At 53.2% G+C, this 27,897-nt stretch overlaps 1 protein-coding gene across 16 annotated transcripts in view; it reads right to left on the bottom strand.

Moving 5' to 3' along the window:
- The window catches only part of PTPRS (protein tyrosine phosphatase receptor type S), a 95,857-nt gene that overhangs the window by 59,189 nt on the left and 8,771 nt on the right, over window positions 1-27,897 (bottom strand). For all 16 annotated transcript variants that reach the window (XM_038740621.1, XM_038740625.1, XM_038740623.1 and 13 more), the window contains exon 2: window positions 7,000-7,212. In XM_038740621.1, the coding sequence (XP_038596549.1) occupies window positions 7,000-7,087 (88 nt within the window). In that variant the 5' untranslated portion in view covers window positions 7,088-7,212. The remainder of the gene's footprint in view (window positions 1-6,999; window positions 7,213-27,897) is intronic.

The following is a 27,897-nucleotide window of genomic DNA, read 5'->3' as shown; positions in this document are numbered from 1 at the left end:
TGGTCTCCCGACCTTCCCAGAGCAGGAAGTGGTCATCCAGTCTCCACCCACATTCTGCCTACCCCATGCAGGGTCCATCACCAGATCCGAGTCGGTCCCGTGGCCTCCCAATCTTCTCAGGGCCTCTGCTCCCACAGAGCTCCCCACTGGGCCGATCTGTCTGCTGCTCCCGTCCCGACACCGCTCCACCACTCAGTGCACCATTTAAGCTTGCTATGGCAGCTGCTAAGGCACCAGTCTCAGGATCACCATCCTCAGGATGTCCTGGATGCTGTGTGCCGAGCACTCTGCTGGTCACTTTGGGGGGGACTTTCACAAACGCACTCACAGAGACACACTCTCCACACCCCACCCCACAGGCACGGCGTGACCATACAGACCCATTAGGCGGTACAGACAGCCCACTGTACATCCACCCTCCCTGTGTCAGAAACCACTCTGGGATCCTTTGTGGAGACAATGGTTCTAGACAGGACAATGTGGCTAATTATTACCATCATTATTATATTAATGTCTGGCTCCCCGTTTAGACTGTTAGCTTGCTGTGGGCAGGGAACGTGTCTATCAACTCTGTTATATTGGACTCTCCCAAGCACTCAGTAAATACCACTGATTGCTTGATCATCATCATTATTATTGGGCAGGGTGGCTTTGGGGCTGGATGATCGCATGCCCCGATATCTCCGTGAGGGGAAGTAATGTTTACTGGATTCCGTGCTCATCCTGCACTACCCTGGTTCCAAACCCGCAGGTGGGAAGAGTTATATGGGTCTGCTGATGGGGTAGTGGAGAGGGAGGGGTGAGGGCGTACAGCTGGGGGCAACACCCACTAAGCATCAGAGACACTGGTAGTACCATTCTAGCACTGCTTTTCATGCCAATGAGCTCAGCTGCCTGCCCCCCAAAACCCTTGTCATGTTTCCACTGAACTGGGTAACCTTCTTCCCCAATTCTGTCTCCTGCAGGAGGAGGTCTGTCCCATGACTCCAGACATTCTAACCCATCCAGCTTCTCCTCCCACCCTCCCACTCTCCAGAACTAATATTTCTCTCTGGAATTTCTTGCCCATACCCCAAGGTTTGTGCTCAAATGAGTCAGGTATGCTCCTAAACATGAGGAAGCTGGACTTCTCTGTCACTGTGGCAATCAGCCTCCACTCCTCCTCTTCTCCCCAGCTCCGATCCTCAGGGACATATAGAGAAGCTAGGAAGTCAAGGGTGCTGAGGAGGAGATTGGGCCCAGGGGCCAAGAGGAAACTTAGGTGGGAGTGTGTGTGTGTGCTGGGTGGCGGGGGCACAGAGGAGCAATGCCGGGAGGAAGGGAACAGTCCCTGGGTACTGGTTCCGATTTCCAGGAGCTGCTCTAGAAGTAACAGGTGGAGGTGGAGCCACACAGAACCAAGAAGCCCTCCCCATGGAGGTCCCTGGAGAATAGTGCAAGCAGGATGGGAGGCTGCTGCCCCACTACCTCACTAGCCAAAATGGCCACAAATGGGAGCGGGAGCTTGGCCTGTGCCAGGGAGAGAGGAGTTCCAGGGTGGGGCTGAGTTCTGGTTCAGTTTAGTGACCCTGCTGCCGCTGCACCGCCACCCCCCTGCCTCCCCACAGCAGGCCCAGAGTCTCACTGCTTTGTCTCCCTGCTTGAGACATGTGCCCCCATATGCTGCCCCGCCCCAGCCTCTGGACGTTCTGTCCTGAACGGTAGACCCACTGGGCGGCTCAATCTTGCCGTCGGTTAAGAATCTGGCTTGGAGTCGAAGCACGCAGCTCTCCCGCCTCCGGGAAACCACGGCGACAAAGGACGACGTGTCAAGGGGAACAATTTATTCTTTTTTCCCCATCCACCCACCCCTTCTGCCACCCCCTGCCCGGTACAATGGCTCAAGTTCCCCCACGGCAGCTCCCCACCCACAGCAGCCAAATCCGGCTGAGACAGAAGATGGGTGTGTCTGGGGATGGGTGGCCAAGGGCCTTTTCTCTACCAGGACCATCAAGGACGGCCTGGGCACAGAGCAGCATGAGCCAGAACCCGTTGGGTATTCAAGGACTCAAGCTAGCCCAGCCCCTCCCTGTCAATCTCCCCCAATTCCACCCGGTGTGCGGTAGCCATCAGCACCCGCTTAGAAACTCCTGGGAAGGGGGTGGGGAGGAGGCACTGCTGACCCTTAGCCTGGCTGACCCGGAGATGGGGCCGAAACCTCAAGAATCAAAGGGGGCTCCGCCTCCTCCAGGAAGCCTTCCAGATTCCCACCACCCTCCTTTCCCCCAGGCCCCAATCACTGCAAATGCTCCGACCTAGCCGGACGCCTCTTGTCCACTGTGTTCTTTGGCTCTTTCTGTGGGCAGCTGCTTTTGCCACATATTTTTCTGCAGGTTGATGAATCACTTTCCCATCCCCAACCATGCCTCCCAAAGGGACGGATGGGGAGAGAGGACCCAAATGAGATACTGGTGCCTAAGAAAGTCCAGGCTGGGAGGACTTACCTTCTTTCCTGCTGAAACAGCAAAACACCATCTGGGGTCCCCACACCTCTCCCCCTGACAGTTTTAGGATGGGAGAAATGGAATTGGGGTTTTATTCTCAGCTCTGTGGTTACCCCCAGGAGTGGCTTTCTTGGTGGGGGGACCCTCCATCCTTTATCCCAAAAAGCCCTTCCCACACCTCCACATCTTCTCAATCTCCCAAGGGATTTCCTGGCTGGGGTGGGTGTTTGGGAAAGCCACCAGCAGCTGGGCAATGCACAGGTCAGGACCGGGAGAGGGAAGAGAGAAAGGGAAGTCCATAGAGAGAGCTAGAAAGAGAGTGACCATGGCAGTGAAATAGAAAATGAGAGGCACAGATACACCAGGGAGAGACAGAGATGGACAAGGGCAGAGAAAGAGACCACTGAAGAGAAACAGAGAAGAGAGATACCCAAGACACAGACACACCAGGGAGATGGACATAGATGGCGGGGGAGGAAGAGAGACTGCGAGACAGAGAGAAACAGAAAATGGAGTGAAATTTGGGTGGGGGAATGTTAATAATAATAATAATAATAATAATAATAATAATAATAATAATAATAATGATTGCATTTGTTAAGTGCTTACTATATGTCAAGCACTGTTCTAAGTGCTGGGGTAGATACAAGCTAATCAGGTTGAACACAGTCCAAGGCTTTGGGGGGGAAGTTGGGGAGAAAATGAGGAAAGATCATAAGGGAAATGGGGAGGAAAGAGGAAAGGAGAGTGGTGGAAGGTGAGGAGCAGGGATGAGAGAGGAGCATAGGCAACCGGGACCGAGAGAGTCAGAGGGCAGACATACAGTGGACAGATGGAGGAAAGGGAAGGGGAATCATGTGACAAAAGGGGCAGCGAACAAATGAATCAGACAGGGCAGAAGGGATAAGCAGATGTGGAACACTGAGAGCAAGACATGAAGAGACAAAGACCCACAGAGACAAAGAGCATGTACCATTTACTTCCCTCCAACACATTTAACCCTCAGGGAGGAGGGATCCCCCTGGCTATGGAGATGCTGCAGAAAGGAGCTAGGCCCCTCAGAGAGCCCCCATCCCAGCTCAAAGACCCCTGAACAGCCCCAAACCCACCCCAGCCACTCTAGGCAGGAATTGGAATTCCCTTTCCCTGACTGGGGCAGCCAGGCGCCCTGGGGAAGTCCCTAGCGGAAACTGGAGGAGCAGGAGGCAGAGTGGGTTTGTCCAGAAAGCTGGACAGACGGGTTAACACACAGCTGCAGGAGCTGACCATTTGGCCATATTTATCTAGCAGAGATGTTGGCCTGGGAGAAGGGGTGGAGGGACCTGAAGCCAAACACCCCATCTCCCATCCTCCCAGCTGTATGGTTTGGGCATCGGCTGGGGAGAGATGGGCCTAGGAGAGTACATCCCTTACCCTCCACCCCCACCACCCTAGACTGGCATGGCCTGAGGGGAAGAGTCAAGGGTCACGGAGAAGGAGGGGTATGATACAGGCTGCCATGTTGGGGGCAGGCACGGTGTGGTCAGTCCAGCAGCAATCAGCTCAGGGGAGCCCCTGGCCCAAGTCCCAAAGCGGGTTGGCTCCCTGAAGCCCCATCCAGCCCCCATCCCTCCTAAGCTTCGTCTGGGAGGGGATTTCCAGCCATCTGTCCGTCAGCTCAACCATTCCTGTCCATCCACCCATCTACCCACTCATCTACTCATCTCATCTATCTGGCCATCCACCCATCTTCCACCAATCCACCAGACCACCAGGGTGGACAGTAGGAAGGAGCGGCTTCTGTGTGAGGAAACGCCAAAAGGGTCAGGACTCTTCAGTCTGGAGAGGCAGGGTTACAGTTTACAGAGTCATGAAGGGGAGGGATGGGGTGAAACCAAATCCCGTGGCCACAGGGTGATGGGACACCCATTGGAGCTGGAGGGCGACAAGTTCGAAACACACCTGAGGAAACTTTTATTCACCTGGTGAGAAGGAGGGCAGGGAGAGAAAGACCATGAAATTTGTGTAGCTGTTCAATAAATACTTTGAATGACTGAGGGTTATGCAGCTGAATGCTTGAGGACCTTAAGGAGAGGGTTAAATAGAGCTATGGATGGGAGTTGCATATGAACTCATCGTGGGCAGGGATTGTCACTGTTTATTGTTATATTGAACTTTCCCAAGCACTCAGTAGGCGCTTAATAAATACGATTGAAAGAACGAATAGAGGAGAAAGTCGGGGGGGGGGGGTTGGACGGTCCATGGCTACGCACAAGGACGGATGATTGGGAGGGACCACAGTCACGTGATCCCTCTAAGTGCCCTGGTGAGGCTGATGGAGACGGATTCATCAGCTGGGTGGCTCATCATTCTGGCCCAGGGGCTGACGGGCATCCCCAAGTCCCTCTGTTCATATTCACCCACCCATCAACAGGCGGAGTGTCTGCCCATTTGTCCAATTGGGGTGGGGGAGGATTCCTACTCTTCCTCCTTAGACCCACACCACACTGGGTGGGACACAAAGTAGTCCCAGGCTGGGGACCAGCCAAAGTGCTGGAGTGCATGGTTGAGGGTCGGGCGAGGTGTCCTCTAGCAGGGAGAAACCCCTTTCCCTCTCCTCTGCCTGCTTCCAAGCTCCCATTAGAAAAAAACTTCCTCCCACCACAATAATCCTTGCTCGTTTTCTTTTTAAAGGAAACCAAAAGCCTTTGCTTTTGTTTTCCTTCCAGAATTGCAAAAGGAGAAAAAGTAAAATGTCCCTAACATGCCCCTCCCCCAGCTCCACCCCGTTTGCATTAATTATGCAGAAAATGCTGAAAGGAAACCTTTTGTTTTTTCCAGGAGAAGGAGAAATGACTTCCCAAGGCAGCTGAAATTTCTCCAGCAACTTCAAAGCACGATAAATTATTCAAATCTCTCTCCGGGTCTCTGTCTTTCTGTCTGTTTCCATCTCCCTATTCCCCCCTCCTCCTGGACCCACCCCCCCACCGCTGGTCTCCCCATCTCTCTTCCCCGCCCACTCCCACCTTCTCTCCCCATCTTTTTACCCCCCCAACAAACATTCTCTCTCTTTCTCTCTCTCTTCTCTCCTTCTCGCCTCCATTTTAAGCTCTTGACTCAAGCCGTCCAAATCTTTTCAGGGCTCAGATGCTGATGGAATTTTTCTCTCCCTCTCCCTGAGCTCTTCACCCCTCCCACCTGCCTGGCAGCAGGGCTTCACCCAACATTTCCCATAGGGGCCAAGAGAATCAGAGGGCCCGCCTGGGCTGCTAGGAGACCAGAGAGACATTTGCCTCCTCCCATGGCCTGTGTTCCCTGCTTCCAGAGGCCCTAGGGGCTAGGGAGAGGACAGGAGAGATTCAGCCTCTGGCCTCAGGCTGTGGGGTTACCCAGCTGGCAGGGAAGGCACCTGATTTTGCTCGGATGGGGAATTGTTCCAGTGTTGAACCCTGGAGTCCGGATCCCTAGGAGCTGTTACTCCAGAGAGGGCCCGGAGGAGGAGGAGAGAGAGGTGGAAACTAATCGATCAATCAATCAAGCAGTGGTATTTATTGAACACTTACTGTGTGCAGAGCACTGGATTAGGCGCTTCAGACACCACAAAACCTTCTCTGTGGCCCCTGTCCTAGGATGTCCAGTCCTCACCATCCGCTATAAAGCACTCAAACACCTTGCCCCCGCCTACCTCACCTTGTTGATAATAATAATAATAATGTTAGTATTTGTAAAGCGCTTACTATGTGCCAAGCACTGTTGTAAGCACTGGAGAGGTTACAAGGTGATCAGGTTGTCCCACGGGGGGGCTCACAGTCTTAATCCCCATTTTACAGACGACGTAACTGAGGCACAGAGAAGTGAAGTGACTTGCCCAAAGTCACACAGCTGACAGGTGGCAGAGCCGGGATTTGAACCCATGACCTCTGACTCCAAAGCCCGTGCTCTTTCCACTGTGCCACGCTGCTTCTCCTACTACAACGCGCACACTTCGCTCCTCTAATGCCAACCTTCTCACTGTACCTCAATCTCATCTCCGCCGACCTCTTTCTCGCCCACGTCCTGCCCCTGGTTACCCTCCCTCCTCATATCCGACAATTACTCTCCCCGCTTCAAAGCCTTATTGAGGGCACATCTCTTCCAAGAGGCCTTCCCAGACTAAGCCCTCCTTTCCCCTTCTCTCACTCCCTTCTGCATCACCCTGACTTGCTTCCTTTATTCATCCCCACTCCCAGTCCCACAGCACTTATCTGTAATTTATTTGTGTATATTGGTGTCTGTCTCCCCCATCTAGACTGTAAGTTTGTTGTGGGCAGGGAATGAGTCTGTTACACTGTACTCTCCCAGGTGCTTAGTACAGTGCTCCACCCACACTAAGTGCTCAATAAATACGATTGACCGACTGACTCTTGCTGTCCACCTTCTGTCGGGGCCTGGCCCCCTTCTTTCAGTTGGTTGGCTTCCCCAGCTGAGGTTGCTCCAAAAGGCCAGCTTCCTTGGGTAGACCCACCCGCTCCCCACCCACTCTCCCCGGAGTACTCACCCTCAGCCACGCAGCCAAGCAGGAGGGCGACGACCAGTACCAAATGGCTAGCGCCGGGCGCCATGGCCATGCTGCGGGCAGGCGACATCCTCAGGTACCGCCTCCAACCGGACCCTGGATGGATGGGTGGTTGCAGGGAGAGGAAGGGGGGAGGGGGGCAGGCCCCCCCCACCCCACGCAGCCTGACTTGCCGAGCTTCACAAGGGGCAGCGTCTGTGGAGAAAAGAGGAGGAGACAGGCAGGGTTACAACTAGGGCCCTCAAACCCAGCCCCTCCCCCTGGATGTTAGTTCTCCCTCACCCCCAGCACTCTCCCTTCCTCTCCCTTAGGGAAGGGTCCCGTGGGGAGGGGAAGAGGTGCAGCAGACTTGAGGAGGGGGGGGCAGTGAGGAGGAGCCCACCCATGGGTCTGAACAGCATCATGCAGGTCAGGTCGTGCTGGGGTCTATCCACTCCAGAGTCAGCCCCAGGGAAGCACGGGGACCGTCTCTATATGTTGCCGACTTGTACTTCCCAAGCGCTTGGTACAGTGCTCTGCACACAGTAAACGCTCAATAAATATGATTGAATGAATGAATGAATGAATGACTACAAGGGGTGGGTGGCAGGAGAGAAAGGGGGGTGGGGGAAAGAAGAGAGAGAGTTTCTGTGGGACAAAGGAGAGGACGTCCTCTTATTCCAGAGCCTGATTTCTCCCCCCAAATTTTTTATTCACCCAGTCTGCTCTAGTTCAAGCACATCATCATCCAGTCTCTCTCTCTCTCTCTCTCTCTCTCTCTCTCTTCCCCACCCCCACCCCAGTCCCAGAGCAAAACAAAACAAACACAAGCACAAACATATACCTAAACTGACACCCTAGGAGTACGTGCACAGGTACCCACATGTGCAGATACCACCATGTCCGCCCGCCGGCAGCCACGCCTCGTCACACAAGTGCAGAGCATGCAACAACAATGGCCCGAGGGCACTGCAGGCCCAGGCTGAGCTGACAAGCAGGCCCTTTGGCTGGGCTCCTCTTTCCCCCACAATGAATGCCTGTTTACTGTCTCCCCATTGATTCCCTCCCCAGCCACACTGGCACAAAGACACAGAACGGGAGAAGCCCAGGAAAACAAGGGGATCAGAAAAGACCTGATCTCAGCCTGGCCCACAAACTTCCCAAACCCCTGGCAACAGCAATGAGAGGAACTAGGTCACAGACACAGAGGGGGACAAAGGCAAAGATACAGGGAGACAGATACAGAGAGAGAGAGAGAAAGAGAGAGAGAAGAGACAAGATGAGACACAGGGAAAGACCCTGCCCAAAGTACCCAGGATGGTGTCCTGTCCCCAGTAAGCTCTTAACACCAGGGACAGGGATGGGGGGGTGTTGATTGGGGGGGGGAGGGGAGTGGTCAATCATTAGTAGGGAGGTAAGGAGGATTCTGGGGGGTGGGGGCTCCAGAAATTGGGGGAAGGGGAAGAGAAAATTTCCAGCTGGGTTTCTGAAAAGTCACATCGCCCCAGGGGTTCAGGGTAGGTCTCTCCATTGAGCCACTGGGCCACCTTGTTGGGTTCCACTGGCTTCCACAGGCCAAGAAACACCAATGAATGGGGTTAAAACACTTTGGTCAGGGACAATCAACTCAATAACAACAACAGTAATAATAATAACAGTTGTGGGCAGGGATTGTCTCTGCTGCTGAATTGTACTTTCCAAGTGCTTAGTACAGTGTTCTGCAAACAGTAAGCACTGAATAAATATGACTGAATGAACGAGTGAAATTGATATGCATTTATGTAGTATTCAGCACCATATTAAACGTTGTGGTAGATATAAGATAATGAGACCAGGCACAGTCCCTGTCTCACACAGAGCTCGCAGTCTAAAAGGGAGGGAGGACAGGTATTGACTCCCTATTTTACAGATGAGGAAACCGAAGCCCTGGGAAGTCAAATGATTTGCCCAAGGTCCCATAGCAGGCAAGTGGCAGGCAAGAGTCAGGGTCCTCTGATTCCCAGGCCCGGACTTTAACCACTAGGCCAAGCTGCTCCCTGTCTGGACTAGTCGGATACAACTAGGCCCCGCTGAACTCCTGTCTGAAAAATGTGGGTTAATGGCACCCAATCTGGTTACACTCATATGCACACACACATGCCGGAGTGTAGCGACACAAAGGCAGACACGCTCACCCATGTGCACACCCTCCTTACAGACGCACATTCAGTCACCCCCATTCACATACACTCAGACCCTGACAGGCACTCCACAGTGAGTGCATATACTGGCACATGTGCACCTGCACAAATGCCCCTATATCTGCACATACCCCACCACTGTGCAAACACATGCTCCTCCACACCCACAAACACACATCCCACTCGGCCACCCCCACTAGGCCTGCCCCATCAGCAGGGCGGCCCCCTGCCCCCTCCCCACAGCTTCCCTGCCGCAGCAGCCCGGCCGTAGCAGTAACGGGGGCAGCAACGGCAGCAGCCAGCCAGCCAGCCAGTCAGCCAGCCGGCTTGAACAGCCCCTTATCGTGCACCCAGCTCTCGGCTGTGGATTTGCATAATTTTAATCTTTCTCACCAATGAGCATGAAAAAATTAGTTTTCCACTATTTTATCTCCCATTTGTGCTTGATAAACAGGGCAGCCAGGCGGCCGGGCTGCCTTTATTCCTACCGGGAGCCGAGGGGATGGGGGGAAGGTTGGAAATAAGAAATAGCAGCAGCTGCCCCTGGGGGCCCCCTTCTCCAATTCAGGGACCATCCTGAGGCAGGGGAGAGAGATAGGGGCTGGAGGGGGAAATCCACCCTCCTCACCAGCCCCTCAAATTCAACTGCAGAGACAGAATCAGAGAGATGAGGAGAGACAGAGACAAAGAGAGATGCAGAAAGAGCTACAGAGAGAGTTAGAGACAGACTCCCCCCCAAACACACACACACACACACACACACACACACATGCGCGGGCGTGCTGGAAGGCAGGCAGACAGAAAGAAAGACCAGCAGAGCGACAGGGGGGACAGCCAGGAGGAGGGAGAGATGAAGGCTCAGGACCAGGAGAGCAGAATCTGCTGATCCCCAGGCCACTTGGGTTCCGGCCCTGCCCCAGCCACCCCCAACTAATGACAGGGCGCTGGGCCGTCCTGGGGGCCCGCCCTCCCCTGCCATCAAGCAAACGGGGTCATTTTCCTGACCAGAAACCGAATTAGAGTATACCGTGCAACCCGGAACTGGGCCCTGGGTGTGTGTGCGCCCTGCTCTCCGCGGCTCCCTTTCAGTGCGGCTAAAAATACCCTGGCGGTCAGGGTCAGGGCCAACCCAGCCAGCAGGGATGGGGAGAGGGACGGACAGAGGCTGGAACTCCACGTCTGCCTATGGGCAGGACCGAGATGGGGCTGGGCAGGGTCCAAGGCCCAGAAAACCTCTCTTGAGCCAGGTCGTTCAGGGTCGGCCTCCGCTTCAGGGGCGAAGACGGAGGGGAGAAGTGGGATTGGCTAGCTTTCCGCCTCCCTCCCCTGCCGTGGCCCGAGGCTGACCCCTTCTCCGAGCCTGGGGGAGGGGACTGGGATAGGGGGCGGGTGCCTGACCTGGGCTCTCTGGGGGCCGGGGGCAGGGGAGGGCACACAGCTGGGCTGGGCCCGGGCCAGGACTGTGGTCCATCTGGCTCTGTGTGTCCTAGCGATGGGAGACCCAGCCCTGCCGCTGCCACCACCACATGCCAGGTTTCCGAGCCAATGGGCAGGAGGGAGCGGCAGGCACAGGTGCCATGGCGGCCTCGGCAGGGAGAACTGGAGACCCAGCCCGGTGGTGGAGGGACAGAGCCCACTGGAGTTTAGAAATGGGATTCAACATCAACTTCAAGGCTTTCCATGGGACAAACCCAGATTTGGGGGCCCCCATCTGCAGACAGCCTGCCTTCACCACCACACCTTACCCTGCTGCATGACCCTCATCAGGACACGCAGCCCAGGTGTCTGAGGGCCCATGGGCAATGGGGGTGGGGGGGTCCTAACCTGACCAAGCAGTTTCCATAGCCCAAGGGTCTTGGGCGCAGTGACCAGAAACGGGGATGGGGGTGGGGGGGCAACACTAGACTGTAAGCTTGTTCTCTAGACTCTAAGCTCGCTGTGGGCAGGGAATGTGTCTGTTCATTGTTATAATGTACTCTCCCAAGCACTTAGTACAGTGCTGTGCACACGGTAAGTGGTCAATAAATATAACCGAATGAATGAAATATCAGAGAGGAAGAACCGAGACCCCAAGGGCTTAGGGACAGGATTCCCCTATCCTGCCTGCTTAAGGTGCCCGGGGTCAGGATGGGAGGGAGGGTGCATGAATCCTACCCCCCTGGCACCTCAAGCCTGCTCCCCCTTGCTCTCAGGAGCTCCCATTTTTTCATCTCCCACCCTGACCCCTGGATTTCCAGGAGGTCTTCTGGGACCTCCCGGAAGCTACCCAATCTGACTGCTCCCACAAAGTGGCTGAGTCTACTTGACCACAAATTCTGGAGAGGCAGGCAGGGGTGAGGAGGCCTGACTTTCCAGCTGTTTTCTACCTATGGGAAGGCTGTGCAGTTCCCGCCCCCACGCCCAGTCCAACTGACACCCGACTCCTCCCCCTCCAGATGTCCACAGACAAAGGAATGGAAAGCAGAGGGGGATGGGAAGGGGGCAGGAGGAGCCGGGTCCCTGGGTCCAGAGACCATATATTGCTTTTCTCCAGTTGTGGGGAGGGGGGTGCACTTCAGGTCGCCTTGACGCCCCCCACCCCCCCCCAGCTAAGTCTGGAGATAAGGCAGTTGGTCACGAAATGGGGGGTGGGGCGTGTTTCTCTGACCATCAGTTGCTGACCTCCCATGCCCTTCCCCCTCCCCAAGCCACAACTGAGAGTGCAGGGGATCCCATCCAGCTGGTAGAGTCCATAGGGGGCCGCTGTGTCTGTCTCTTTCCCAATCTCTCTCCATCCAGGCTCTTCCTCCTCCCTCCGCAGGAATTTCCCTCATAAATCACCCGCGGCCCCCCCAGTCACCACACACACAAAGAATGGAGGGGGGGGAAGGCGGGTCATGGCCCAACCAAGCACATATCATCTGTGAGCACCGTGGGGCGGGGGGCCAGAGTCCAGCCTCCCACCCCCCCAGCACCCCAACCCTGGGGAGGAGGAGGGGGAGCCGGGGTTCAGAGAATATAGTTCCCTCCACCATTAGTGATTCATTCCAAGGAGCAGATCCGGTTGGGGGAGGGAGGGGGCTTTGACGGTTGTCTCAGGGCAGAGAGTAGCCCCTGGCCCAGAAGACATCAAGCCAGTGGGAAAGAATATTCCCTTCCATGGGTCTGAGGGGCAGGGGAACTTCTACCTTTTTGGGCCTGATTTCCATGACCTCCCAAAGGGCAGTCCCCAGCCAACATCATTCATCAACGGTACTGGGTACCCATTGTGGGCTGGGACTGTATTGGAGGCTGGAGGCCTAATGTGAAGCAGGTTGAACATACAAGAGAAGTAAAAAGATGTGGCCCACGGTCCTCTCACTAGATTGAAGACCCTACTGTAGGAACTAGGAGGAGGAAAAGGAGGGGGAAAAGGAGGGGGAAGAGGAGGAGAAGCAGCAGAAGGAGGACGAGAAAAAGGAGGAGGAAGGCGCAGGGCCTTTACTGAGTTCAACTGGGAAGTCGGAGTTACCAAGAATTGAAAGGGTGGATGAGGGGAGGAGGCACATTGATTATTGAGTGATGAGTTCCCCCTGCAAAAAACCCCAAAAAACAAACAAAAAAAACTAAAAAAAAGTCTGAGTTCAGCTTGGTCTCTAAAAATTCAGGGCAGCAAATTTCTGGGGAAATTTTAGGGTAGAGGAAGGGGATGGAGGTGCTTTCTGGCTTTTCTGTTGCAGATGAAAGGGGGAATCCAGTACTGCTTTCCCCAACTACTGCTTTAAGACCAGCTCCACATCACTCAATATCTCCACTCCTTGGAGTTCAAACCCCTTCAGGGTTCTTTACCTGAAGAATTGGCTGGTAACAGAGAATCCCCCCTGAAAATGGAACCAATAAGACCAAGTAGTGTAGCCAAGTGGAAAGAGCCTGGGCCTGGAAATCAGAGGACTGGGGTTCTAATCCCAGCCCCACTGCCTATCTACTATGTGATGTTGGGCCAGTCACTTCATGACCCTGGACTTTAGTTTTCTTATCTGGAAAATGGGGATTCAACCCCTGTTCTCCCTCCACTTAGACTGTGAGCCCCACATAGGACAGGTACTGTCTCCAGCCTGATTATCTTGTATCTACCCCAGCACTTAGTACAGTACTTGGCACATAGTAAGTGCTGAACAAGTACCTCAATTACCATTATTATTGTTATTATTCTTAAGACTACAGTTTAAAGCAGAGAAAGGAGAGGAGGAAGAGCACATTGAAGGCAGTCAGCCTAACAACTACACTAGCCTAAGAAATAAGAATCAAACAATTACCAGCCCAATAGGCTGGTAGGTTAGAGGTTATTTCCATGGCTGTTGTACCCTGGCAACTGAGGATAATGAGGTCTAGCTCTGACCCTACCAAGCGTATTGCACTGTCGATCAATCACATTTACTGAATGCTTACTGTACTAAGTGCTTGGGAGAATACAATATAACAGAGTTGGTAGACACATTCCCTTCCCACAACGAGCTTACAGTCTAGAAGGAGAGACAGACATTTACATAAATTACAGATACGTACGTACGTAGGTGCTGTGGGGCTGAGGAGGTGGTGAATGAAGGAAGCAAATCAGGGCTTCATTAGCTACAGACCGCAAGCTCACTGTGGGTAGGGAATGTGTCTGTTTCTTATTATACCGCACTCTCCCAAGCGCTTAGTAAGTGTTCAATAAATACAACTGAATGAATGAGTGGGAGAAGGGGAAATGAGAGCTTAGTCAGGGAAGGCCTCTTGGAGAAGATGTGGCCTCAAAAAGGCTTTGAAGGTGGGGAGAGTAATTGTCTGTCAGATATGAAGAGGGAGGGCATTCCAGGCCAGAGCCAGGATGTGGTTGAGAGGTCGGCGGCAAGCTAGACGAGATCGAGGTACAGAGAGTAGGGAAACATGGACTGAACGTTTTCATAAAAAATAATCCGGGCAGCAGAGTGAAATATGGACCAGAGTGGGGAGAGATAAGAGGCAGAGAGGTCAGCAAGGAGACTGATACAGAAGTCTATTGTCCTCTCCCAAGTGCTCAGTACAGTGCTCTGCACACAATAAGTGCTCAATAAATACCATCGATGGGATTGAAAAAATGTTTAGTTGTCAGGAGCTAAACTGATTTGCCAGCGGCTGACCATTTTCTAAGTTTTATGATTTGGTCATTCTAAACTCTGGCTCCAGGGCTCGGTTTGTCCATGCTGGATCTGGACTCCAGGGTCAGGATTGCCTAGGGACAAGATATCGAGTGTGCCAGGTCATGGGCCTCCATGGTGAAAGCCCACCCAGATTGTTCATACCCTCCCACCAAAAAGAAAAACTGAACCATGTTAGCAATAATAATAATACTAATGATGATGGTGGTGGTATTTGCTAAGCACTTATTATGTGCCAAGCGCTAGAGTAGATACAAGACAATCAGGTCAGACATAGACCCTGTCCCAAGAGGAGTTCACGGTCTAAGTAGGAGGGGAACAGGTACTGACTCCCATTTTACAGATGAGGAAACTGAAGCCAAGAGTCATTAAAGTGACTTGCCCAGGGTCACACAGCAGGCAAGAGGTGGAGCCAGGATTCAGGCCTAGGTCCTCTGACTCTCAGGCGTGCTTTCCGCTAGACCACACTGCTTCTACCCTAACCAGGGCTGGACTCGCTGCCTCAACTGCCTCTGATTCTCTGGACAGGGGGACTGCAAACCCAGAGCAGACCCCAGAAGAAGGCAGCCTGCCCACACATAGCTGGCACCCGCTCCTCAGCACGAATCCCCCACGTGCACCTACGGGATCAGACAAGCTTGTGCTCGTGTGTGGAGAGAGGGAGGGAGGGAGGGAAGGAAGGAGGAGCAGGGGGTTGACTCACCACTGCCACAAGATAAACCACAAACTCAAAACACGAAAAGGTATTCCCTGGGGGCTCAGGGCAGTGGGAGAGAAGAACCTTCTCCAAGGCTGGCACAGTGAGGAGAGAATTGGAGGCTTTTTGTACAGTGCTACAGTTACAGCACCCCAAACTTACAATAGGGATTTCTTCTCACTCTTTCAAAGCAAAGATTCCTCCCAATCTGCCTCCCACTCTGCCATTCCTCTCCCCTTTCACACCCACATACAAGCACTCAACAGGTTCCAATGCTACTCAGGGGGTGGGGGGACGCCAGCCTGCCAATGCTGTCCCCTGGAGGACTTCGGTTCCAACCCAGCTTTCCTGACTCCTCCCCAGAAGTGAGGGTCATGCACCCCCTGGGGCCCACGAGGGAGGATGGGGTGGGAGACTTGACACTGTGGTGGCTCAGGAGAGAGCTGGGGGTGGGGGTAGGAGGCAGGGGAGTGAAGAGAGGAGCAGGTCCAGAATGGCAGTGACTCCACCCCAGATTAAGTTTCATTCATTCATTCATTCATTCAATCGTATTTATTGAGCGCTTACTGTGTGCACAGCACTGTACTAAGCGCTTGGGAAGTACAAATTGGCAACATATAGAGACGGCCCCTACCCAACAGCGGGCTCACAGTCTAGAAGGGGGAGACAGACAACAAAACAAAACATATTAACAAGATAAAATAAATAGAATAAATATGTTCCCCATATTTCCCATATTTCTATTTGGAGGGAGAAGGTGCAAACTGACACGCTAATTTTTCAGGGAGGGTTTTGGGATAGGAGGAGGAACACCAGGTGAACGTCTGGGTTCTGGTGCCCTGGCCACTTTGAACAATTTCCCTCTCAGCCTCAGTTTTCCCAGCTAAGAAATGGGAACAAAAAACTCCACCCTTTCCCAGGCAGGAGGAGTTTTTGGGGTGGACGATGGATACCATCTGGCAAATGTCTAGCTGGTGGGACTTCCCATTGCAGGTGGTCCCAGATTCCTTTTCTCAAAGCCAGGTCGGAGGGCGCCCCTCGATCCTCCTCTTTCTCTATTCCCACTTCGTGGAGTGGGCAGATGGGCCACCTTCTCTCCACCCACCAGGAGATGGGGGGCAGGGACCCAGTCTCCCCACCCACGCACCCCAAGCCTCGTGCTGGAAAACCTCTAGCCATAGGAGCTTCTAGATTTGGGGGGAGGGGGAGAAGGATGGAAAAATAACTTTCCCAGGCCTCTTCACAAGCTGAGGCTCCCTGTGTCTGTGGGTGGAAGGAAGAGAAGCAAGCAAATCCAGAGTCGACTGGGAGGATAGGGAAACTTTGAACAGGGGGGAGGGTTTTGGAGAGGCTGGGCAGAGAGGCCCAGCGAGGGGGCTCTGGCAGAGGACAGGCCAGCCTGCTGCTGCTTTGACTACCTTTATGGCTTTTTGTGGGGCGGACGGAGGTGGAGGGAGCGGTGTCTAACTTGGCTGCTGTGAGTTGACCTCTGGGCAGGTGTGGGAATACCTCGATGGGGTCTTGAGCTGGGGGCAGAAATAACGGTCGCAGCCTGCCCCCGTTTCTATTCGGTCTGCCTCTTCCCTGCTCCCCTGCCCTTCAGAAAATAAAGAAATTTAGGGAAAACATTCAGACTCCTCCCATCTGAGGGATATGAGGAGGGGTGTTGGGGGAGAGGGGGGGGCGTTCTACCAAATCCTGTCCAAGCAGAGAATCTACCTATACTGACCTGTTTACTTGGTTTCAGGGTTTAAATACTTTCTTGGAGGGGGGGGGCGGGGGGGGGAGTCGGCATGCCCTGCCCGATCTCAGTGCCAGGCAAGGCCACCTTACACCTCCATGAGGGGGTAGCGGGTTACAAGAGGCCTGTCCGGGGGGCGGAGGGGTGGGGGATTCCTGTCTGTAGGAACAAAGCCCTTGGGGAAGAGGGTCCCGTGCAAGATCCCCTCCAAACAGGGAGGGGGTACCCCTGAACCCCGGACCCCCAACCTTGCAACGTTTGTGGAGAGTGGTGGGGGAAGGGAGATCCTCCTCGCACAGTGTTGGGGAGAGGTTAGGCGAGGGGGGCCCCTCACACTCACCCTCTAGCTCCCTCCGCAGAGCCTAGGGGGGGAGGGGGGGCCGGCTCCTCCAGGCCCGCCAGGACCCCCGGCCTCGCCACTTCTAGCGCTCCTTGGGCCCGGCCCGGCCCCGCGGCAGCTCTGAGGTGTCTGGGATCCGAATCTGGGCGGCCACAGCCCCGTCCGTGCGTTCGCCCGCCCGGACACTGGTGGGGGGGAGGAGCCGGGGAGAAGGGGCGGGAGGGATCGAGAGGAGTATTGGGGGAAGGGGCGGGCGACGGGGGGGTTTGAGCGAAGGCACAAGAGAGGAGTGGGTGGAGCCTGGGGCAGGGACGAGGGAGGGGCTTGGGGGGCGGGGGAAGGAGCATGGGAGAAGGGGCGGGAGAGGAGGAAGAGGAGCAGTCGGATGGGGTAGGCGGCCGCTCCCGGGGTGAGAAGTCAGAGGGGGAGAAGGAAGGAGCAAGGGAGGAAAGAAGGAAGGAAGGGAGAAGAGAGGGGAAGAGGAAGGATGGTTGGAAGGGAGGGGGAAAAGGAGGATGGAGGAGGCTGATGGAGGAGGAAGGAGTGGGAGGGATGGGGAAGAGGAAGGATGGTTGGAAGGGAGGGGGAAAAGAAGGATGGAGGAGGCTGATGGAGGAGGAAGGAGTGGGAGGGATAGGTCTCAATCCCCCAACTCTGCAATTCCCCTGTGGTCATGCTTTAACAGCAACTCCCCCCCCCCCCCCCACCCTTTTCATCAGGGCTGGCTCCCAGGTCCGGGATCACCAAAAAGGTCTCCATCCTTCAGCCCCTTCCTTCAAGGCTGGGAAAAACCAGTCCAGGGAAGGGGGAAAATGGCAAGCTCGTCCCTCCTACTCCAGTAAAGGCCCACATGGTCGCGGGTAGGGGTCCTGGAGGGGGAGAGGGTCTGCAGCTGACCCCTCCCCCCTGCTCCACGGGGGTGGGCATTCCAGGCCTTAGCAACAACCGGGGGGGGGGGGGGGAATGTGTGTGTGTGTGTGTGTGCATACGCTGGGTGTGACTGGATATGTGTTTCTGTGTGTAACTGCGTGTGACAGTGTGTGTTTAGAAAGCATCTAGTTACACACTGAACTGCTGTGTGCCTGTGGAGGGGGATGGGAGTGCAGAGGAGGAGGAGTGGGAAGATGCACTGAAGATGGAAATGAGAATCCAGATTGAAAACAGATGGGTGTTTTTATGCCAACCTGATACCCGACACCATAGGGAAGAGGGGGAGTTAAAGGGGGCTGGGGGTGGGGGGGAACCTTCCCAAACTGAGAGCCAGGAGCTTTGGCAGCCAATCAAACCATCAGGGCTACGAAAGAGTTTGGTTTGAAAATCTCCTCTCTCCAGCCCAGCTTCCTGGGCAGGAGCCTGGAGGGAGAGGGGAGTAGATGGAGAGGGGGGATGAGGCAGCTCTCACTCTCAAAATATTCAGCTTTAACCCCTAAGCATCCAAGGGAATCCAGCACCCCCGGGCAAGTGCAATGGGAGGTTTGGGGGAGCCATGGAGGAGTTTGGGAAGGGGAGAAGGTTGACAAACACCTCCCCAGTCAGAGGCCTGCCAGAAGGAAGAATGCCACTAATCCTTGGCAAGTGAGAACCATCTAGACTTGGACCTCCTCTCTGCTCGCTTCCCCACAAGTCGAGAAGCAGAGTGGTGTAGTGGATAGAGCACGGGCCTGGGAGTCAGAAGCTCATGGGTTCTAATCCCGGCTCCACCATTTTGTCTGCTGTGTGACCTTGGGCAAGTCACTTCTCTGGGCCTCAATTACCTCATCTGTAAAAAAAAAACGGGATTAAGAGTGTGAGCCCAATGTGGGACAGGGATTGTGTCCAACCTGATTAACTTGTATCTACTCCAGCGCTTAGAACAGCGCTGGTGCATAGTAAGCACTTAACAAGTACCATAATAATAATAATAATTATTATTATTAAGTCAGAACTAGTGTCCCCCACCCCTCTCAAGCACTCCTGGGAGACCTGCTGCTATTTATAAACAAAAAAGGGAAGCAAACAGCTGGGTAAACATGGGCTAAATATACATGGGCAGAGGTCAGAGGCTAGAAAGGAATGGGGAGATGGGGCAAAATGGGGCAGGTTTGAAGCTGGAGGTCATCGACTCAGAAGAGAGAAGAAGGTTGGGGGTGGGGGGAGGTGACATGGCCCAGCAGCAGCGGGAAAGGACCTGGCATTGGTCTGGAATTTTCCAGCTCTGTCAATCACTCTGCCTGTTGGGGGGAACCTGGCCCAGACAGACAGACAGGCATGATACGAATGCAAAGAGATGGGGCAAAGGACCCCAGAATTTTTATTGGTTTTTAGTTTCAAGTTCTTAGGTCCTCAGAGTAGTGTCTTCCTTTTTTAGCCACATTTAGGGCAAATCCTCCAGTACTCAGATGCCAGTTCCATGGGGGCTGCTCAGACTCCAAATCAGGTCTCTGTGAATCCAGCCTACCCTTTCCCCAGCCCCATTCTGCTTTGTAATAATACTATTAGTATTTATTATGCACTATTATGCACTAGGATAGGAATAATAATAATGATGGCATTTGTCAAGCGCTTACTATGTGCAAAGCACTGTTCTAAGCGCTGGGGTGAATACAAGGTAATCAGGTTGTCCCACGTGGGGCTCACAGTCTTAATCCCCATTTTACAGATGAGGTAACTGAGGCACAGAGAAGTTAAGTGACTTGCCCAAAGTAACACAGCTGACAGTTGGTGGAGCCGGGATTAGAGCCCATGACCTCTGACTACCAAGCCCGTGCTCTTTCCACTGTGCCACAATGCTATATGAGATAATCTGATCAGACGGTCCCTGGCCCGCATAGGGCTCAGAGTCTATGAATTACACTGAGCAATCTATCAATCAATCGATGGTACTTATTGAGCACTTACTGTGTGCAGAACATTGTACTAAGTGCTTGGGAGAGTACGATTCCGAGTTAGTAGTTAGTACTTAGTTCCCTGCCCACAACGAGCAATAACCATGGCTCTTCTTCCACATTCACACCTACCCCTGCTCAAATCAGAAATGTCCCTCCCAGCTGACAAAAACCACGGTAAAACCCACATGGTCTGCTCCAGAGCCTGCTTCTTTGGCTCAAGGATTTAAAAATAAACAAACAGTAATGCTCAGGACAAGGAGCTCCCCACTCTCCCACACAGAACTCATCAAGCCCAACCAGATGCTCCTTTTTCTATCTCCCAGAAGTGCTTTCCTCCACACAGGGAATCTAGGGAACAGAGAGGGTGAGCCATTTAATAATTATTATTATTAATATTAATAATAATAATAATAATAATAATAATAACCATAGTATTTGTTAAGCGCTTACTATGTGCCAGAGACTGTACTATGTGCTGGGGTGGATACAAATAAATCAGATTGGACATGGTCTCTGTCCCACATGCAGCTCACAGTCTCAATCCCCAATTAACAGACGAGGGAACTGAGGCACAGAGAAGAGAAGTGACTTGCCCAAGGTCACACAGCAGACAAGTGGTGAAGCCGTGATTAGAACCCATGACCTTCTGACTCCCAGGCCTCTGCTCTATCCACTAGGCCATGCTGTTTCTTTAACCACACAGGGTGTTGGGGTCAGAACGGGAACAGAACCCAGGCCTGGGGCCCTGGTGGGGGCTGAGCCTGTCTTCAGCCATAGGGACCAATGTGACTGAACTGAAGAAAGGCAAGTGAGAACACTGTTCTCCTTGGATTAATCAATCAATCCATCAATGGTATTTATTGAACACTTACTGTGTGCAGTGCACTGTACTACGCGTTTGGGAGAGTACAACAGAATGGAGTGGGTAGACATGTTCCCTGTCCACAAGCAGGATTAGGTCTGGGGATGGGCAGGGGGGCAGGGTCTGCTCTTTCCTCTCCCTCATCCTGCAGCGCGTTTGCCTGTGGTCTCCTGGTGGACTCAGGGCAACCAGCCGGGGTGGTACCACACACATGCACCCAGAACCACACAGAGACACTCCCCTCTCCAATCCATAATTCACTCTGGTGCCTGGATCGTTTTTCTGAAAAAACATTCTGTGCACGTCTTCCCACTCCTCAAAATCCTCCAGTGGCTGCCCATCCACCTCCGCATCAAACTCCTCATCATCGGCTTTAAGGCACTCAGACAGCTCTCTCCCTCCTAGCTATCCTCATTCCTCTCCCATTACAACCCAGCCTGCACGTTTCACTCCTCTAACACCAACCTACTCACTGGGCCTCACTCTTGCCTCTCGCTCTGCTGACTCCTTCCTCAGGCCCTCCCCTCTTCATAACCACCACTCTCGCCATCTTCAAAGCCCTACTAAAATCACATCTCCTCCAGGAAGCCTTCCTTGACTAACCCCTCATCTCCCCACCCTATTCTCCCTCTCTTCTGCCTCACCTGTGCCCTCTAAGCACTTTGATAGTCACCTCCTCCACCACCGCCAGAACCTATGTCCATATCCCTACACGCTGCTGCTTCCCTGTCTGTAATTTATTTTAATGTCTGTCTTCCCCGTCAGATTGTGAGTTTCTTGAGGACAAGTTTTATGTCTATCAACTCTATGGAACTGTGCTCTCCCAAGTAATTGGTAATGTGTAATGTGTTCTGCACACAGTCAGCACTCAATAAATATCATGGATTGATTGCAGGGGATGTGTCTACCTACTCTAAGACACTTTCCTCTCCCAAGTGCTTAGTAGTGCTCTGCACACAGTAAGAGCTCAGTAAATAGGGAGCAGCATGACTTAGTGGAAAGAGTACAGGGCTGGGAGTCAGAGGACCTGGGTTCTAATCCGGCTCTGCCACCTGCCTGCTGTGACCTTAACTCCTCTGTGTCTCAGTTTCCTCAATTGTGAAATGGGGATTCAATACCTGTTCTCTGTCCTACTTAGACTGTTAGCCCCATGGGGGACAGGGAGTGTGTCTGACCTAATTGACTTGTACTTACCCCAGCACCTAGAACAGTGCTTGAAACATAGTAAGCACTTAACAAATACCATTAAAATAAAAAAATTCCGTTGACTGATTGACTGTATACACACACACACACATGCTTGTATATACATGTACACTTGTGTGTGCTTATGTACATATGCGCACATATATGCACATATGTACATATAGAAGTAGCATGGCGTAGTGGATAGAACACGGGTCTGAGAGTCAGAAGGTCATGGGTTCTAATCCCGGCTCGGCCACTTGTCTGCTGTGTGACCCTGGGAAAGTCACCTCACTTTTCTGGGCCTCAGTTACCTCATCTGTAAAATGGGGATAGAAACTGTGAGCCCCACATGGGACAGGGACAGTGTCCAACCCGATTTGCTTGTATCAACCCCAGCGTTTAGTACAGTGCCCGGCACATAGTTAAGCACTTAACAAATACCGTCATTATTATTATATGTGTGCTCATGCAAACATGCATACCCATACACACTCATAAACACGTGCAACCACTCTTGCACACATACATACACATTCATGTACACACCTGCGCATACACACAAGAGACTAAGCTTGTTGTGAGCAGGGGACATGTGTACCAGCTCTGTTGTATTTTATCCTCTCCCAAGCACTTAATTCAGTTGCCTGCACATAGTAAGTGCTCAATAAATACTATTGATGATGACGATGATGATGATGACTGCATGCATGCATGCTCACACATGCATACTCAGTGTGGGGATTGTGGGGGGGGGGTGTTGTGAAAGACTAAAGTATGTTACTACAAACTGTTTTTCCAGGAGGTGCGGGAACAGACACCCCGTTCCCCTCCCCTTGCCCCCTCGCCTCCCCGCACTGGGAGCTCCACTGTAATAATTATCATTTTTGTTAAGTGCTTACTATGTGCGAAGCACTGTTCTAAGCGCTGGTGGGGATACAAGGTGATCAGGTTGTCCCACGTGGGGCTCACAGTCTTAATCCCCATTTTGCAGATGAGGTAACTGAGGCACAGAGAAGTTAAGTGACTTGCCCAAAGTCACACAGCTAACAAGTGGCAGAGTTGAGATTAGAACGCATGACCTCTGACTCCCAAGCCTGGGCTCTTTCCACTGAGCCACGCTGCTTCTCTAGCGGCTTCAACGCGGCTTCTCTTCACTGTAGCCCCTTTCTCCTCCAGTCTCCCCCTCAGCCTCCATCGAGCCCCACGAGGGGCAGGGACTGTGTCCAACCCGATTTGCTTCTATCCACCCCAGCACATAGCAGTGCCTTAGTAAGCGCTTAACAAATACCACAATTATCATTATTATGATCATGCTGCCATATTACCATGACTTAGCAGCAGAGAAACCCAGTGCCCAGAAATCCTGCCACCTCCCTGTCTGCCTCTTCTCCTCGCTCCTGTCTTGTCCCCTCCCCACCCCGGCCACCCACTCCACAGCTGAAGTCAGTCCTAGCATTGCCCAAACAGCCTTTGTTATGCTGCCCAGCTCCTCTGTGGCCAGGGAAACAGAGAAAGAGAGAGACAGAGAGGAGACTCAGAGAGCCAGAATGATTGAGACCCCTGGCCCTGGGATGCAGTGAAGATTGATTAGTGTAGACCCAGTCCCACTCAGAAATGTCGACACTCGCTGGTCCCGGGTCTGGATTTTGAACCTCCCCCTGCCCCGCCCCACCACTTCCCATCTCCCCATCCCCTGGCAGGGGGAGCCAGTGTGACCTCCAGAGACCTGGCCAATATTTAGGCCACCTTTGCGCCTACCCCCACCTGTCTCCAAGGGCTTACACCCAGAGATGCTCAGACCGAACCCCCACAATCCGGCCAGGCCCCTCCAGTAAGCAGGGCCCCCACTTCTTTCCCATCCCCGGCTTCAGAGCCCCAGGAGAGGGCTTCTCACCTTTGCTGTTAGGCATAAGAGTTCCCCAAGGAGCAGGGAAGAATGTCCTGTTCCATCCTGAGCGGTTCTGGGCCTTGGTGCCGCCTCCCCTCCTCCCTCCCTTTCTGAATTCCCAAGAGAATCAACACCCTGGGGGCCTGGAGGTGGTCAGAGAGCTCCAAGGCAGGAAGCTGGAGGGTGGGGCTGGGGGGGGCAGAGCCAGGGTAGAGGTAGTGGCAGCTCCAGGCAGGCCAGGCGGGCGAGAGGATGGAGTAGTCTCCAGCTGCTCCGTCTCCATAGAGATGACATCCCGCTTGCCCCCTCAGCTAGAAACCCTCAGATCCGGAGCCTGCAGGCCAAGTTCCTGGAATGCAAAGAGGCTGGGGCCTCCTTTTTGGATGCTTCTGTTCTCTCTTGCTTGTTCTGCAAACAGGAGGAAGGGAACCAGAGAGGGAAGAGAAGACAGGAAACATCCGCTATCCCTCCGGCTACCACGGTTTCAGGAAGCAGAGTGGGCTCTAGTGGAAAGAGCCCGGGCCTGGGAGTCAGGGGACCTGGGTCTCATCCCAACTTCACCACTTGTCTGCTGTGTGACCTTGGTGAGTCATTTTCACTTCTCTGAGCCCCAGTTTCCTCATCTGTAAAGCAGGGTTTAAAACCTCTTCTCCCTCCTACTTAGACTGTGAGCCCACTCCAGTTCTTACTTCACTCTGCTGCCCGGAGCAACTTTGTAAAAAAAAAAAAAAAAAGTACAGTTCACGTCTCCCCACACCTCAAGAATCTGCAGTGGTTGCCCACCCACCTCTGCATCAAACAGAAACTCCTCATCATCAGCTTTAAAGCACTCAATCAGTTCCCGCCTTTCTATTTTACCTCACTGATTTCCTATTAGAATCCAGCCTGCTCACTTGACTCCTCCAATGCCAACCTACTCTCTTGATCTCATCTGTCTTGCCGCCGACCCCTTGCCCACGTCCTCCCTCGGGCCTGGAACTCCCTCCCTCTTCCTATATGACAGACCACCACTCTCCCCATCTTCAAAGCCTTACTAAAATCACATCTCCCAGAGGCTTTCCCTGACTAAGCCCTCATTTCCTCAACTTCCTCTCATGTCTGCATCACCCTTGCACTTGGATCTACACCTTTTAGACACGATGTTCACCCGACCCTCAGCCTCACAGAACTTTAAAATATATATATATTTACGGATATATATATCCATAAATTCTTTTCATGTCTGGAAGAAGCACGTCTGGAAGCACTGTGGCTCAGTGGAAAGAGTGGAAAGAGTGGAGTGGAGAGTGGAAAGGCTTTGGAGTCAGAGTTCATGGGTTTGAATCCCAGCTCTGCCAATTGTCAGCTGTGTGACTTTGGGCAAGTCACTTAACTTCTCTGTGCCTCAGTTACCTCATCTGTAAAATGGGGATTAAGACTGTGAGCCCCACAAGGCACAACCTGATCACCTTGTAACCTCCCCAGTGCTTAGAACAGTTCTTTGCACACAGTAAGCGCTTAATAAACATCATCATCATTATTATTATTATTATTATTATTCCCCTCTAGCCTGTAAACTCCTTGTGGGCATGGAATGTGTCTACCAACTCTATTGCAATGTACTCTCCCAAGTGCTTAGTACAGTGCTCTGCACACAGTAATCACTCAATAAATGCCATTAATTGAGCCCCGTGAGGGACAGAGACTGGATCTGGCCTGATGATCTTGTATCTGCCCGGTGGTTAGTACAGTGTTTTGAACTCAGTAAGTGCTTAACAAATGTCATTATTAATATTATTATTATTCTTAAGCGGAGGCTTTCTCCCCTTGTCACCTCTAGCTCTCCCAGCAAAGAGGGGCCTCTTCTGATCAGGCCAGGGACCACGCCCCCTAAGGGGTGGTGGAGGGGTTGATGCAGCAGCTGTTTCTGCCCCCACAGCGAGCCTCATTCCCCCCAGGGCTCTTACGAGACCCAAGGGCTTCCAAATGGCTTTTGATGTAACCCTCCCTCTTCCCTGCTTTGTGCAATAGGGCAGAGACCTGGGGGCACACATCCGAGGGCTCCCCAAAATATTCTGCCCAAGGAGCCAACCAGATGCCCCTCACGCATTTCCCTGGATCCCCAACATACTAGGGCCTCCAACCCCAACCCTAAGCCTTTAACCCTCACCTAACCCTAAGCCCTATCAATTGCTCCCGCGAACCCTAACCCAAACCTGAACAAACCCCTTACTTTGAAGGTAAGATTGGGAGGGGGAGTGGGGGGGGGGGGGGAGCGGGGGGCACATCCAGGTGGGCAGAAAGGCACTGTTGGCGTGAAGGGCACCGGCCAACCTGATGGGCAGGGCCAAGACGCTCAGTAGGCCTGGGCCAGTAAGGACGAGTTTTGAGCAAGGCATGGAAATACATGGGGCCTGTGGCCAAGTAAGGGGACTCTGACTGCTTCAGAGGAGGCAGACCAGAGGGAATAGCAGGTCTGTGTTGGATTTGAAACACACTCACACACACACACACACACACACACACACACACACACACACACTGCTGAAGGCACATGAGCTAGGCTTTCTCCACTTGCACAACCCACTCTCCCTTCTACCTATAGATGGGGGGTGGATGGGAGAGGAAACTCAGCTAATTCCAATGTGAATCCCTCCCTGTTAGTTTAGGCCTCTCCTTCCCTCACCACCCAGACTTTTAGGGAGCAGAACATTTTGTGGGGGAGTTCCTGTTCCGCTCCCGCCTGGCAGAGCTGAAAACAGATGACCAAAAATGCCGTGGGCGAGGAGGTAAAAGGGGCAGAGGCGAGAGAGTGCAGATCATCCACCGGCTGGCAGATGGAGGGATCTCCTGAAACATCATATGGGGACAAATTGAATCCAAACTAAGAAAGCAAGACTCAAGCTGCCTTTTCTTGGGCTCTCAGGCTCTCTTTCGCTTAGGGAGTGGGACAGGTGTGTGGTGGGGGAAGGGGGGAAGAGGGGGTGCTTCCTGCCCCATCATGTGCACAGTCATGTTTTGTCATTAGGCCCTCCAAGAGGCCCAGACATGGGGAAAGGCAGAGGGGAGAGTAAGAGAGGAGAAAAATCCCCCTCGAAGAGGGAACTCAATTTAGCCCCTCATTACCCTCGACACCAACCACCAAGCACCGTCTTTGGGGATACCAACTGCACTATCATCAGAGTCTGCAGGCGCCGGATGATTCGTTCCCCCCCCAACCCCCGACTCCATCCCCGGCGCCATTGCTGTGTGTGGTGGTCCCCTCTCTTCCAGCCACCGCACCACGCCCCCTGCCCCCGCCCCAGCTCCCCCAGCCACCGGGCAGACGGCAGACCTAGCTCAGCCATACGGACAGGAACCCCCCCACGCTTATATCCGTTCCAGCCCAAGTCGTCAGCATTTAGATTTTGCTTCTGCCTAGTGGGAGGATGTGTGGAAGGGAGAGACAGAGGGAAAGAGGGAGGTGGAGGGCGGAGTTGGTACTTGGTTTAGAGACACGAGACTCCAGATGCAGCGCGGTTTCCCCCGGGCTCCCACGGCACAGTCACTCCGGTATAGGACAGGGAACTTGTGTACACACAGAATACACACACACGACAGACCGAATACATGCACAGAGTACACATACATACACATAAAGATACACATATGCACAGACCCAGTACAAGAATACCTAAACAGAGAGTCCTAGTTCATGCACAGTACACAACACAACACACACACAGACCCAATATACTCTCAGAATACACATACCTAGTACAAACACACAGTAGCTGCACTCAAGCCCATGGGGTTGGTTGTTTATTAGTCTGGTTTCCCCAGTGCTGAAATTTCAGAGCCCGGGCTTGGGAGTCAGAGGTCATGGGTTCTAATCCTGGCTCCACCACTTGTCAGCTGGGTGACTTTGGGCAAGTCACTTCACTTCTCTGGGCCTCAGTTCCCTCATCTGTAAAATGGGGATTAAGACTGTGAGTCCCCCGTGGAACAACCTTATCACCTTGTAACCTCCCTAGCGTTTAGA

This window comes from Tachyglossus aculeatus, chromosome X1 (assembly GCF_015852505.1).
Source record: "Tachyglossus aculeatus isolate mTacAcu1 chromosome X1, mTacAcu1.pri, whole genome shotgun sequence".
Taxonomy (NCBI): Eukaryota; Metazoa; Chordata; class Mammalia; order Monotremata; family Tachyglossidae; genus Tachyglossus; species Tachyglossus aculeatus.
The sequence above is the reverse complement of the archived record's forward strand: the minus strand, read 5'-3'. Positions and strand labels throughout refer to the sequence as shown.